Source organism: Borostomias antarcticus (genome assembly GCF_949987555.1).
Source record: "Borostomias antarcticus genome assembly, chromosome: 21".
NCBI classification, from domain to species: Eukaryota; Metazoa; Chordata; class Actinopteri; order Stomiiformes; family Stomiidae; genus Borostomias; species Borostomias antarcticus.
This window is the reverse complement of record NC_140254.1, coordinates 12,003,322-12,017,377: the sequence shown is the minus strand read 5'-3', so window position 1 is coordinate 12,017,377 and position 14,056 is coordinate 12,003,322. Positions and strand designations below refer to the sequence as shown.

The following is a 14,056-nucleotide window of genomic DNA, read 5'->3' as shown; positions in this document are numbered from 1 at the left end:
TTCATCAATGATTATCACAACAAGAAGGCTATTAACATTGTGGTTCATAATTAGATGGTGCTGCAACTTTTATCAAGGCTTACAAAAATTACATAACGCAGAGCAACAGAAGAAGACCTCAAAAGACAACAGTGGTACAGCCTGGGGAGTCGCCTTGTTTGAGGCATGAAGAGCTGTATTTCCAGTTCTGTCTCTCTCCCTCACGTCTCTCTCTCCCCCTCATGTGTCTCTCTCTCACGTCTCTCTCCCCCTTTCCCTCTCCCCCTCATGTGTCTCTCTCTCGTCTCTCTCTCTCTCCCCTCATGTCTCTCTCTCCCTCACGTCTCTCTCTCCCTCATGTCTCATGTGTGTTATGTTTTTAGAGTGTGGCCCACCTCAAAACAGAAATATTCTGACTGCTAATGGCCAACACTAGTGAGACTTTTGTATGTTGCCCCCCCACCCACAACCAATTGAATATGTGGCTAGTTACTAGCCTTTTGAATACAGCAATCACTGACAGTAGCCTACTGTATAATGGGGCCTACACAAGTACATAAAGCTCAACACAACTTTTAGTGAGACATCTTATGTTGCGCCGGTCGCATCACCCAGCCTTGTGGACAACTGCACGCTTTCAACGATATTTTAGGAGCGTGAACAACTGGTGTTAGGGTGACAGGCTAACATTAGCAAACTAGCTAGTGAACTTCAGGGGGCGCTACGAGCCGGAGCGGAAGAGCGCTCGAGCATTGCTAGTATAGCACTGGCACTGCTATAGCACTGCAGTTAGCCTAGCGCTAGCTAAATACAGAATAGTTTTAACTAGCTAAACCAGTTTCTTCACACCTCTGAATCGGACCAGATGTCTGGCATTGCCGGAGAGAAGCTTGCTTGAGTGATCGCTTACAGTGTCCCTAGCCACATAATAGATTAGCAATGCTAGCTAGGCTACTGGTTCGCCACCGAAGACCCATATTTTTGGATTGCATTGCATAAAAGTTAAATAGATGACTGAATATTCAGCGTCATCTAACAAGGCTTGTTGTCAATCCAACGTTCCTTTGCTTTGCTGAAACAGCTAGCTATCTTGTTCAACTGGCAAACGTTATGTTACTGGAGAATAACTTACAATGCCAGCTAGTGCTAGCTAACGTTAGTGCATAGCTGTTTCTAGGACTACGCGCGTACGTGTGTTACTAACGTTACTGCGCTGCTAGTTAAGATAGCCTCGCTTCTTTGAGCCCACCTCGCTAGCTAGCTAGTACCTCTGCCCTACAACAGTGACAAGTCGGCTGCCCATACTATTGCCTGTGTTTTAGCTATATTAGCTAGCTGCAGACGTTGTCAACACCTTTTATGCAGGATCTCCATTCTGGCCAGGTAAGGTTAGCTAGTGCTACCAATCTTTTCCCCCCATTTTTGGCAGTGACCATTCTTACGGCGGCCGGAAGTACCGATTTCAAGCATGTTAGCCATAAATGTCTTATTTACTGGTTATGGTTAGGGTTAACGATAGGGATTGGGTGGGTTGGGTTTTGAAAGCAGAATTTCCCAAAACAAGATGCAGCGCCGTAAGAATAGCGGCCGTGATTATGAGGCGGTAGATAGATAGGGCGCCGTAAGAATAGGCTGTCATTATGTTTTGTTTGGCTAGCACTACCATGTCTCCACTGCTTAAAGCTCTTCTTGAATACTTGGTGTTTGTTACTTGGTGAGCTAGTTGGCTAGCTAGATTATTGTTAATCTTATTTCATACAGACGCATTAATATGTATGTTTTACTTAAACCTTTGTTTTTTTTGCCGCAGTGAGCGTGCTTTGGTTTCCAGACATCTGCTTAGGCTAGCTAGCTAACTAGGCTAGCTGGCTAACTAGGCTAGCTGACTAGCTGGCTGAAGTTGTTCAGACAGAATAGCTAACGTTAGACATAGTTGGTTTGGGTGAAGCAATAAAGTACATCTAAATTCATACTCAGGTGGCGTGCGTGGGTGTTTTTCATACTGCACACGTGTGGTCTATGAAAAATTAAGGTACATTTATTGAAGATGAGGTTTAGAGAAACAGACATTCCAGCTAGCTGATCGTATGCCTGTCATGATAAAGATGGTTTAATACTCCGCCCAGATTTTGTGATCGCGACCAACCAGAACGTCTGTCTGGACGAGAAGAGTGGAAGTAGTCTCGCGAGAGTGGAAGCGACGCTGGTATTTTCCTGCGCCTTGCTCGAGAGAGCGAGGCGAGCTGAAAAGTGAAAAACGGTTCTGGTAGAAACAACGTTAGCCAGCTAGCAAACACCGCAAGCAACAATAGCAAACGTGTGTATATATCTAGTCTAGTCGCATGCGTCTGTTACCACTAACTAAAGCAAAAGAGAGAACAAGGTAAACCAATTCTCGGTTTGTGTCATATGTGTGGATATAGAGTGAGATGTTGCCCAGTTGTTAAACTCACTGAGCTAGCTATGCTAGCAAGATAGCATTGCTAGCTAGCCTGCTAAGTGCTAAATCTCATGGAGTATTTCAAGAAGTAGAGGCGGGCTCCAGGCTGCGGGAAGCAAGCATGCACATGGTGCAGTGAGCCCAGCGTCAATCAGGAGCGAAGAGGAGTGTGTCTAGTCGACGTTACAGTTTGTTGGGGATAACGTTAGGTTTATTTTGGAAGCTGATACTGATAATGTTTTATCCATGCTGAAAATATAAATGCATATTATGCATGCTAGCATGCTAATTTTGGTTTAGCATAATAGTAGACTTCGTCACAACACACACAAACAAACCATGGAGCAAATGCATTCTATGACAGTTTCACAAGAGTGAATACTCAATTTCCTACCGTTTATTCCAACATTTGATGCTATTTCATAATATTGCTACATGCTTTATCAAAGCAATAACAATTGAAGCCTACAGATGATTAACCATATAAGTGACATTTACGTTGTAGTGTGATTTGTATTGTATAATTTGGTTAATATTTTGTAATCTGTAAAAAGGTCTACAAAACTCCAAAATAGTTGATTTACTTTCATCATCAACCTTTATTTTGCTAGGCAAGTTAATTAAGAGCAACTCTTATTTACAATAACGGCCTAGGTGGGGGTAAAAGCCCCCTAGGGGATGGGGACGGGGAATAAAATAAAAAAGAGGTTTCACAGTTTGATCGGTTTCACATTATAAAATCAAAATAAGAGACTAAAACCCATTGAGAAGTGATGTGGTAGAAGCCTACATGAGTCTGAGTGACAGGTTCAGCAGGTGGGTGGTAGATGCTGCTCTCCAGGCGCTGCTGTTCCAGGTGTGATCTCCTGTCCTCTCTGTGGTTCTGACCAGCAGGCAGAGCGCAGCATGGCCGACCCCACAGAGCTCCTGATGGAGTGTGAGGAGGACGACCTGGAGCCCTGGCAGCGGCCCACAAGGAAGGAGGCAGCGCTGGGGAAGAAAGGAACAACGGAAGGTGAGAGAGAGAGGGCTAATGTCACATCCTGCTCCACACTTCCTGCCTCTGTGGCAGTTCTGTTGGATTGGGAATGTGGTCCCTGCTGCTGGGTCAGTTGTACGTGGATGGATGCTCCATATCCCCTGTATGTTCAACCTATCTGTCCTCTCCCATCTTCAGACCCAGAACGCACGACTGTCATCTTGACCCTGGTCCCAGTGTCTCCCACAGAGAGGCCCCTGGTCCCGGCCAGAACCCTCCCATCCCAGACCCCTGTGTCCCCGGTTGCCCGGGCCCTGGTGCTGACCCCTGTACCCCCAGCTGGCCAGCCCATCCAGACGGTCAGCAGCTGCTCTCCCCCTGGTCAGCCCATCATCGTCAGTACACAGGTAACGCAGGTCACGCCACCCCCTTCATCACCACCTCCTCCTCCTAGCCTGCCTGTAACCATGTGTGTGTGTGTGTGTGTGTGTGTGTGTGTGTGTGTGTGTGTGTGTTACAGACACTCCAGGGAGTGTCTACAGACCAGACCAACCCAATGGGATTGATCCTGAATGGCCAACCAATCACCCTTCTCCCTGGTGGTGAGTTGGACACAACGTTACAGTCCTATTGGCCTACAACGCAGCCTTTGATGTTAGCTGTGTAGAGGGGTACGTGCTTCCAATCATATTAAATCAGAGATTACCTTGAGATTGGGAGGAAGCATGGAGGAATTTTCAGAGTTCCTCTATATTGGCCTGATCCTCTCTCCTCCCAAACCACCCCCCCGTCTCCCCTCTCTCCAGGCCAGGGGTGCCAGCTGCTGCCCCAGCCCAGCAGTGCCCAGCAGTTGGCGCCAGCTGTTGCCCTAGCCCAGGGTGTGGGGGGCACAGGCAGCAGGACAGGCGATGCTGGGCGGTTCACCATGGTCCAGATCCCCGTCACCCTCACCATCCGCAGCCCCACGGGCGTCCAGACCAGCACCGCGGCCTCCTGCAGCGTCAGCCTGCCCTCCACCTCCTCCCTGCCTCCACCCACCACCACCGCCCCCGTCATTACTGGTAAGCCCTCCTCCTCCCAGCAGGACCGGGGCTGTGTTTGTCTTCCTCTCTCCGCCAGGTGTTCAGGTCATTCTTTCTCAGGGTGCGTGTCCACCGGCGAGCTGTGTTTTAGAGTTTCTAGTGTTTGTTATGAGCCATAGAGCGCTTTAGAAAGCGCTTTTTAGCGCCATGGGCAGTGAGCTCTATGCTTTTTTTTGTTGTTGTTGACGTTTTTGGGCTGAAGCGCAGGCTATAACAGTGTTCTGACGACGAAGACGGTCAGTTTTGACTGCAGAGACGTTAGCACTAGCTAACATTAGCTAGCTATTTTAACTTGGCTAGTTGATCTGCAGTCTTCAAAAACACGACCCTCTGTGCCAACGTGAGCTGTCGGTAGCCTAGCTGGTCCACTAGCTTTCCCAGTACTCTGTAAGCAGCTGTGAGCTGCTGTAAGCTTGGCGCTGTTCAGCTACATACTGCTTGTTGGTGGAGACGGCCTTAGAGGGCAGTTAATGCTGTGTTTTTGCTGACTATTGTAGCTTGACCAAACCTGCGCCAATTATTCAAATGAGCCCTTAGCTTATGGGGTATTACTAGCTAACGTCTGATGTTTTGTGGTTGTTTACCTGTTGACCTCCCTCTCTCTTGTGCGTGTGTAGAGGTAGTTTCGGTGGGGGCTCCAGAGTCAGCAGACAGTCCAGCGCTCCAGTTGGCTAAGCCTGCAGCAGCAAGCTCCTCCCCCTCCAGGTCTCCTCCAATCAGCCTCCTCAAAGGTCTGTATCCTTCAGGATGCCTCTGACCCTCCTCCTCACAGCATTCATAGAATACATACCGCTGTTTGGGAATATGTGTGTATGTATATGGAGGTGGGGGGGCGCGCTATGTCTATGTTCTGACCCAGTGCAACCCTGGTGTGTATCTTCAGGACGATCGCCCAGCAGGCCTCAGATGTGTATTCGATGTGGCACCAGGTACACTCTGGTTAACGCGCTCCGAGGATACATGTGTGTAAGTACTGTACCAACACAAACGTAACTGTGTAGCACAGCTCACTGGAGAGTAGAGTCCTTATTTATAGATGGGAGGCTTTTGAGACCTGGGTCTCTGTGAACACACACAGTACATGATCCAACAGACAATTAAACACATACCGTATAAAACAAATGTACAAATACAGCAGATACACAAGGAAGAAAATTAAACCCTGATGCTGTGTACTAGGGATGGGAATTTCGACTAATTTTAAAACCGAGTAACCTAACCTGATCCTACTCGAGTAACCGATTACTCAAAAAAAAGATTACTCAAAAAAAGATACCGTCCAGACAGAGCGCATTTAACCCCGGCCCCCTCGGAGGGGAATACGTTTTTTTCCGCCGTTATGTTGTGATGTGTTATGATGTGTGGTTGGATGCATTACTTATCATCGGATTGAATAACCCACAGGTTTTCATGAAGCTATCGGAATCGAAAAACGCAGCCTTTTAATGTGGATGCACTGCCCAGCTCATAGCTTATTAAGCCTATCGTTAGGCTACTCTGAAAACTCCAAGCCTACAATATGCAACCAGACCTCTAATTTACTAATCAAAATTAAGTATTAAACCAAGCCTTTACTGCCGATGCCGGATAACAAGTGAATTAATTTTTAGCGTAATCTAAAAAGCACCGCGGCACTCACTGCCTATTTCCAATTTATTGGACAATAATGGATGTTTCGGCGTCAAGCCTTTATTAGAGAAATGTCCATGCAAAACTAAATAGATTTATTGAACAACAGGCCTATTCATTCAATATTTCTTTATAGCAGGCTGGAAAACTATAGGAGTAGGCTATATGCGCATGGACCTGTGCTGGTACTCGCTGTCTTTTTCAGCACCACCTCATTACCAACATGATTAGCCTACCGCTAAATGATGGGAGTGCTGCGTGTGGTCGGGGTTACAAACTCATCATTACCAGACTCCGATTGTTTTTCACTGCCGTTGTTTTCACATTTGGAAATACATGGAGGTGAATGAGCCATAGTTAGCGGTCAGCTGCATTCACTCCGATGTATTTCCAAACGCAAAAACAACAACAGTGAAAAACAATCGGAGTCTGGTAATGATGAGTTTGTAACCCCGATAGTGTATTCAGCCTGTTATTTTGACTATTTTGGTTCTTGAAGTGGTGTTTTTACAGAAAACTTTTAACATTGAAGGCAACGGGCACTTCCGCATCCGCACCCCTAATTACGTCAGACTGACCAATATGGCAGCTGAGGTGAATAAGGCGAATTGAGCCAAGCAAACTGTTTCCTTTTAACCCCCTTGTCTTTGTCCCTCCGCCCAGACATGCAGCATTAAGATCACCGAGAGTCTCAAGAAGATCAACGCACCGAAACGTAAGAAACTTTCCTCCAAAGGTTCCAAGTCCTCTGAGGACTCTTCTGGCTCCTCCTCTTCCTCTGACGAGGCCCCCAAACAGACCAAGAAGAAGAAGAAGAATGAGAAGATAAGCTCCAGAGAGGAGAAGAGCTCCAGAGGCAAGCAGAGCCCCAGACAGAAGGCCACCGCCAAGCGGAGATCCCAGGAGGGAGAGAGGGAGAGATCCAGAGAGGAGAAGAAATCCAGGAAGGGAAAGGGGGAGAGAGACGAGCCGAGAGAGGAGAACAGAAAGAAGGAGCTCAGTTCCGCGGTGCGGCCCGTGTACGGCCACCTGAGCTCGCCCATCCTGGAGGCGGAGTCCCGGGGCAAGCTCATCATCCTGGCGGAGGACTTCTACTACGGAACGGATCGGAACTGTCGGCCCGACACCGCGCCCCAGAAACAGCCCAAACTGTTCAAGTGTGTCTACTGTGACAGGAACATTAGCAACAACATCAAGTAGGTTTGGAAGATGAAGATTGGCTCAGTGTTTTCGTAGATTCTGTAAAGTGACATGTAATGCGTATGTTGTACAGAATTTTTACAAATTCAGTAACTCCTCCTAACCTCTCCCCTCCCCTCCTCTCCTCCTCTCTACTCCCCTCTCCTCACCGCTCCCCTCCTCTCTTCTCCCTCACCTCACCTCCTCTTCTCCTCTCCCCTCCCTTCTTCTCTCCCAGGTTGATGAGTCACACGAAGCAGCATGTAGAGATGAACAAGGAGGAGGATGATTATGTTGCACAGACTTCCTGTCAGCACTGCTTCCGCCAGTTCCCCACGCCCTACCGCCTGCAGGGGCACATAGAGTCCGTCCACGGCGCGTTCGAGTGCACGGGTTCGTAGGCGGCTACACACACACATTGTCCCTAGCAATAATTTGGTACACAAATGGTTAACAGATCTCCTTCTCTGCGAATCCCCCTTCCCTAACAAAATATAACTAATAGGATTGGCTTACCGTTTCTTGCAAATGTGTGAGAGGCTGGCTGTAGTAGCTACATCTGGTTGAATTTGCCTCGGTCAACACTAGTTCTGTGATTCAATATTCAAAGTGCATTTTATTTTTCAGTACGGGATGATCCCATATTAACGGCAAGGGTTTCAAAATGCTGGCATTTCCACCCTGCTCGATTGCCAATTTGGCATACCTATAAAAAGTTTATTCTAATGAAACCATAGGTCCGATTGGTCTGAAATTGCATATGTATTTATACGGTGCATGTCCACCTTTAGGGTGTTAACAGGTAAGAGATCAATTCCAGGATGACGGAGAACTGCTATAAGAAAGGAAACGGCTGCTAATTTCAAGTGCTTATACCTTTTTACAACAATAATCTAGGTACTTGAAACGGACTGGGTACTACTGTGTTGTACCATGTTGCAGTTGCAGATATCTCAAAAAACGAGTTAATTACAGGTATTTGAAATTTGGCCATTTACGCGGGAAGCTAATGCTAATAAAAATGCGTTACCTGATTCCGTCACCATCACGTGCACTTTTGGGTATTCTCTCCATCAAGGGTGATATGGACAAGGGGCTTTATTATTTGAGGGCCAAGCAGCGCAGCTGCTGCAGCACCCATTGTATTTGTACGTTTTCTTCTTTCTTCTTTATTTCTTCTGCCATGGATGGCAGCCTATAGAACTGTATGGTCAAAAGTTGTAAAAATTGGCACACTCTTTCGGGACAGTGCCCTGACCCTCCTCACCAAGTCTCATGTCCACACCTCGCCCTCTCTAGCGCCACCAACGTGTCAAAGTTGGAGGTGCATTTATGCATGCAGCTTTTCTTCAGCAAGTCCAATTTTCAAACTTCAATTTCGTCCTTCAATTCCTTGGCTCAAACCGGATTCAACGCACCGGATTCAACGCACTCTATGTGGCCATCTTGGATTCTCCGCCATTTTGAATGATGTGCAAAACCCTTAAAATGTATCTCCTCCTAGGAATTTCGACCAATCTGCATGAAACTCGGTATACACATTCTCTAGACCAATTTCCACAAAAGTTGTACAGGGATTTTTGATTATCCATTGCGTTCGCTCGTGACAGCCAGTCAAAATTGGCAGAAAAGCTGCAAAACAGGAATTGGGGTAAAGTTCAGTAATGTTTTAATCTATCAAAACCACATTTTGCACACTCATCCGGGACACATCCATGACCCTTGTCAACAAGTAGCATGTTGACACCTTGTGCACTCTAGCGCCACCAACGTGTCAAAGTTGGAGTCGCGTTTATGCTTATAACTTTTTAATAACCGTTGATAACCCTATGTTCGATTTTCAAGATTCAGGGATCATTGGATTCCTTGCATAAAGCCGAGTTGAAAACATACCATGGTTTTGTTATTTTTTCATTTTTTGGATTGAAAAACGCAAGTTGCACTTTTGGTCTCCTGCACAATTTCACCAATTTTAGAGTGGAGAGAGCAGAATTTTGTAAAAATGTAACATTTTCTAAACTGCCATCCCTCTTCCAATTCTCACAGCTCATACACATATTATATATAAAAACGTTCACATGACTCTTGGGATTCGTAAAATCCAAAAAGCTAAGCTCTCCGATGTATCATTTTTTGCCGTGTGACAGTTTGAATGATGACTCCCACGCTCTAATTTGAAGCAGAAAATGACTGAAACAATCTTGTGTTTCTAACTCGTCACCTCTCCTACACTTTTGAAGACAGAAGGACATATTGTACCTCGAAATGTTTGTGTGATTGTCTGGATTCTATAGAAGTAAATAGTTACGCTCTGCTATGTATACTTTTCGCCGTGTGCCAATTTAAATGACGACACCCACCTCTCACTCAACCGAGAGGAACCAACGGCTGACATGCCTTGTGGACTAGGGCTAATCACCTTTGCAACATCCTGCGTAGCACAGTGGTTAGCATGTCGGCCTTGCAAGCAGCAGGTACAGAGATCGAATCCCGTTCAACCATATGTCTGACGTTCTAAATTCTCGGGACCATCCTTGACCCTTGTCAAACATGTCTCATATCGCCACGTCAGTCTAGCTGATTCCTTGGCTGCTTGGCCCCCACATCCCTGCTTGCAGGTATTTTTATTTTTATTTTTTTATTTGTGTTGTGACAAAGTTAACACATCATGCTACTGTAAATACGGTTTGTGGCCACTGTATGAAGTTGATATGCGGCAGGTGTATTGCTGAGGACCCAATGACTTGCATGTGTCGTCGCATGAAGCTGAGAAAATATACCCGTCCGTCCATCCATCCATCTTCATCTGCTTATCCAGGGCCAGGTCGCGGAGGCAGCAGTTCCAGCAGGGGGCTCCAGACATCCCTTTCCCTAGCAACATCAACCAGCTCTGCCTGGGAGATCTTTAGCCGTTTACAGGCCTGTGCGGAGATGTAATCCCGCCACCTGGTCCTGGGTCTAGAAAAATGATTTGAGAAAATTTACGTTTTGGCTAATTTTAACATAATACTGTTCTGGAGTTCTGTCTGTTCTTTCACAATTTAAGTTTTCCCTTAATTTTTTTGAGCAGTATTGTTAGATGTCTTCTGGGCAGTTATTATTCGGATCCCTTTGTCACAGGCACATATTCAACGGCTATGTAGCTACATATGTGCTGTGGACACAGTGGCGTTCAAGTTGGACAACTAGCTAGCTAGCTACTTCAATTTGAATGCAGCAGGGGACCTTTGCTGTCAAGATTCTGTCAAGCACTTGTACATCATACTGTAATGGAAAAGGGGATGCGACTATGACATGGCATGCACACTTTGAACAGGCACTTTCCACTAGTGTGTAGCTAATAGGGCTGGGTTTAAAAAATCGATTCATCGATTCTGAATCATTTGATTCAGAATCGATTCATGAATCCCAAAATCGATCTTTTATTTAATGAATGAATGAATAAATGAAGGAATGAATAAATAGTTCATTAATTCATTCAATGATTCATTCATTCATTAATTTTTGGAAATCAGTATCGATACCCAGCCCTAGTATTGATGTGTTGCATAACCAGTCATGTAATTAAGGTTACAGCTAAAAAAAAAAAAAAAAATCGAATCGTGGTAATCGATTCCAAACCCTGTGAATCGGAATCGAATCTTGAAATTTGACTCGATACCCAGCCCTAGTAGCTAAACTGCGTCCGTCTCTCTGCTCTGTCCTCACCCTCCAGCCAAGTGTAAGATATGTGAATGGGCCTACGAGAGCGAGCCTGTCTTCCTCCAGCACATGAAGAACTACCACAAACCTGGAGAGATGCCCTACGTGTGCCAGGTACACTCTGTTCCAGCCCCTGCTATAAACATCCTCCAGATCCCACCGACTGTAGGGAGATAGCTGAGAACGACCTTTGACCTCTGGTGGACAGCCCTCCGGCGAAGCACCATTCTGTCCACATGCCATTGATATATATGGACCCCTCTTCCTTGAACCCAAATCCCTGATTTTTGTCTGCTTGTGTGTGGTCCTCTGCAGGTGTGCCAGTTCCGCTCGTCGTTCTACTCTGAGGTGATGGATCACTTCTGCCAGGCCCACAGCGACACGTCCTACCTGATCTGTCCCTACTGCCTCAAGGTGTTCCGCTACGGCCTCAACTATCAGCACCACTACATTCGACACCAGGTAACATACCGCACCACTCCATGTAATAAAACAGCAGACACCAGGTAATAACCCGCACTGTTCCATGTAATAACACAGCAGATACCAATTAATATACCGCACTGCTCCATGAAATAACACAGCAGATACCAGGTAATATACCGCACCGCTCCATATAATAACACAGCAGATACCAGGTAATATACCGCACCACTCCATTTAATAACACAGCAGATACCAGGTAATATACCGCACCACTCCATTTAATAACACAGCAGACACTAGGTAATATCCCGCACTGTTCCATGTAATAACACAGCAAATACCAATTAATATACCACACTGCTCCATGTAATAACACAGCAGATACCAGGTAATATACTGCACCGCTCCATGTAATAACACAGTAGATACCAGGTAATATACCGCACCGCTCCATGTAATAACACAGCAGATACCAGGTAATATACCGCACCGCTCCATATAATAACACAGCAGATACCAGGTAATATACCGCACCACTCCATTTAATAACACAGCAGATACCAGGTAATATACCGCACCACTCCATTTAATAAAACAGCAGATACCAGGTAATATACTAACCTGCACCACTTGATGTTTTTTGTACTGTTTTGCACTGTCATGTCTTTGCATGTCTTATCCTGTCCTGCACCCTGTCGTCCTAGGATGTGTGAACCATATACATGGCTAATAAACAGATGTTGAATCTCCCATAGCGGGTAGTACTGTTACTGATCCTCTCCTCTGCTCTTCTGTGTCTTCAGAAGAAGACGGTGTTCACTGATCCTCTCCTCTGCTCTTCTGTGTGTTCAGAAGAAGACTGTTCACTGATCCTCTCCTCTGCTCCTCTGTGTGTTCAGAAGAAGACGGTGTTCACTGATCCTCTCCTCTGCTCTTCTGTGTGTTCAGAAGAAGACGGTGTTCAGCTGTGACTGCTGCCGTCTCCAGTTCCTGTTCTCCAAGGAGCGAGCGGAGCACAAGGTCCAGGACCACAAGACCCACATCAAACCCAGACAGCTGGAGGGCTTGAAGGCCGGAACCAAGGTGAGGAAGGAAGAGAGTAGAGGTGTGTGTGTGCCTGTATGAGTGTGTGTGTGTCTTTCTCCCTTTACTTCAAGCACCTCACTCAAACATACCTCTCTCCCCTTCTTTCTCTCCAGGTGACCATTAGGACGTATGCAGCTCCAGGGAGCAGGGTCCCACTGATTGAACATTTATACAGGAGGAAGCCCCTTCAGCCCTCCAGGGTGATCGATGTGCCCCCGGCCCCCCAGGCGGCTGTCTCCCCCAAAAGGACGCCCCACGAGAGCCTAGCACACCTGCTGGCCACATTCCAGACACACAGGTACTCCACCTGGGAGACGCCGTGAATTAGGGCTGCACCATTATGACAAAAGATAATAATTGCGATTATATGCTTCCAAATGGTAATTGCGATTAATATTTAATATATAATATTAATATATAATAACCAAAATGCTCCCAAATCACGGATGTTGATCCCTTTCTTGTTACTAACTCACTGACCTAATTTTCGCTAATTTTTTTCCCTACTCACTACTCTTGTGACACTGGTCTTGACCTACTGCTATCTGTCTTCTCAGTAAAATTGCTGTGCACAGCACACTCAGCGGGAACGCATGTGATTGGTCAGACAGCATAAGCGCCTGTGATTCGTCCGTGTCCTAGCACACTCAATTCAAAGCAAAATTATTAATCACATTAATTGCGGCATTTTGCGATTAGTTAATCACGGAGGTCATAATCGCGATTTCGATTAATTCACGATTAATTGTGCAGCCTACATCGAGGACAGCTTTTCGGCTAAAAAGAAGGCCGGAGCCGTCTTTATAGACACTGACGGCTGCCTACGACACCGTATGGCACCGTGGCCTCACCTGCAAGCTGCTTTGCCTGCTGCCGGACAGGCACATGGTCAGCATGATCATGGAGCTTGTCCAAACCACAGCTTCACTTTCACCACCGGTAGCGGACAGCAAAGTAAGCTGCAACGCCTTAAGAACGTTGTCCCAGGGATCTGTCCTGGCCCCCTTTCTAACATCTACACCTACGACCTGCCAACCACAGTCTCCAGGAAGTATGCCTACGCAGATGACCTTGCGCTGGTGTACTCAGCTGGAGACTGGCAGGCCGTGGAGGAGACACTGAGCCAGGACATGCAGACACTAGCCGCATACCTCCGGAAATGGAGATTGAAGCTCAGCGAGGCTTCTCCTGCCATGCAGCGCCGAACCAACATATCTTGGCGTGACATTGGACAGGTCGCTCACGTTCCGCCGACACCTCGAGTCACTGCGCAAGAAGTTAACAGCTTGTGTAGCATTGATGAGGCGACTGGTCTGATCAGGCTGGGGAGCCGGTGCAAAAATACTGCGTACAGCCCTATCCCTGGTCTACACGACCAGTGAATATTGCACACCGGTCTGGTGTCGCAGCGCTCACACCCGCCTCATCGACCCGCCTATCAACGAAGCTTTGCGCATCATGACAGGATGCCTGCATCCCACTCCTGTGGACAACCTTCCCATCTTTGCAGGCATCCAGCCTGGTGGCCTCCGCCGCACAGGAACCACAGCATGT

General features: G+C 46.7%; 1 protein-coding gene across 1 annotated transcript in view; it reads left to right on the top strand.

Moving 5' to 3' along the window:
* Window positions 1-2,269: 2,269 nt before the first annotated feature.
* The window catches only part of pogza (pogo transposable element derived with ZNF domain a), a gene marked incomplete at its 3' end in the record, with an annotated part of 17,607 nt that continues 5,820 nt past the window's right edge, over window positions 2,270-14,056 (top strand). The window contains exons 1-13 of the mRNA XM_084454933.1: window positions 2,270-2,362; window positions 3,311-3,434; window positions 3,597-3,805; window positions 3,919-4,000; window positions 4,205-4,459; window positions 5,098-5,211; window positions 5,364-5,446; window positions 6,773-7,305; window positions 7,527-7,681; window positions 11,004-11,104; window positions 11,306-11,452; window positions 12,365-12,499; window positions 12,616-12,800. Coding sequence (XP_084311059.1) covers window positions 3,326-3,434; window positions 3,597-3,805; window positions 3,919-4,000; window positions 4,205-4,459; window positions 5,098-5,211; window positions 5,364-5,446; window positions 6,773-7,305; window positions 7,527-7,681; window positions 11,004-11,104; window positions 11,306-11,452; window positions 12,365-12,499; window positions 12,616-12,800 — 2,108 coding nt within the window. The 5' untranslated portion in view covers window positions 2,270-2,362; window positions 3,311-3,325. The remainder of the gene's footprint in view (window positions 2,363-3,310; window positions 3,435-3,596; window positions 3,806-3,918; window positions 4,001-4,204; window positions 4,460-5,097; window positions 5,212-5,363; window positions 5,447-6,772; window positions 7,306-7,526; window positions 7,682-11,003; window positions 11,105-11,305; window positions 11,453-12,364; window positions 12,500-12,615; window positions 12,801-14,056) is intronic.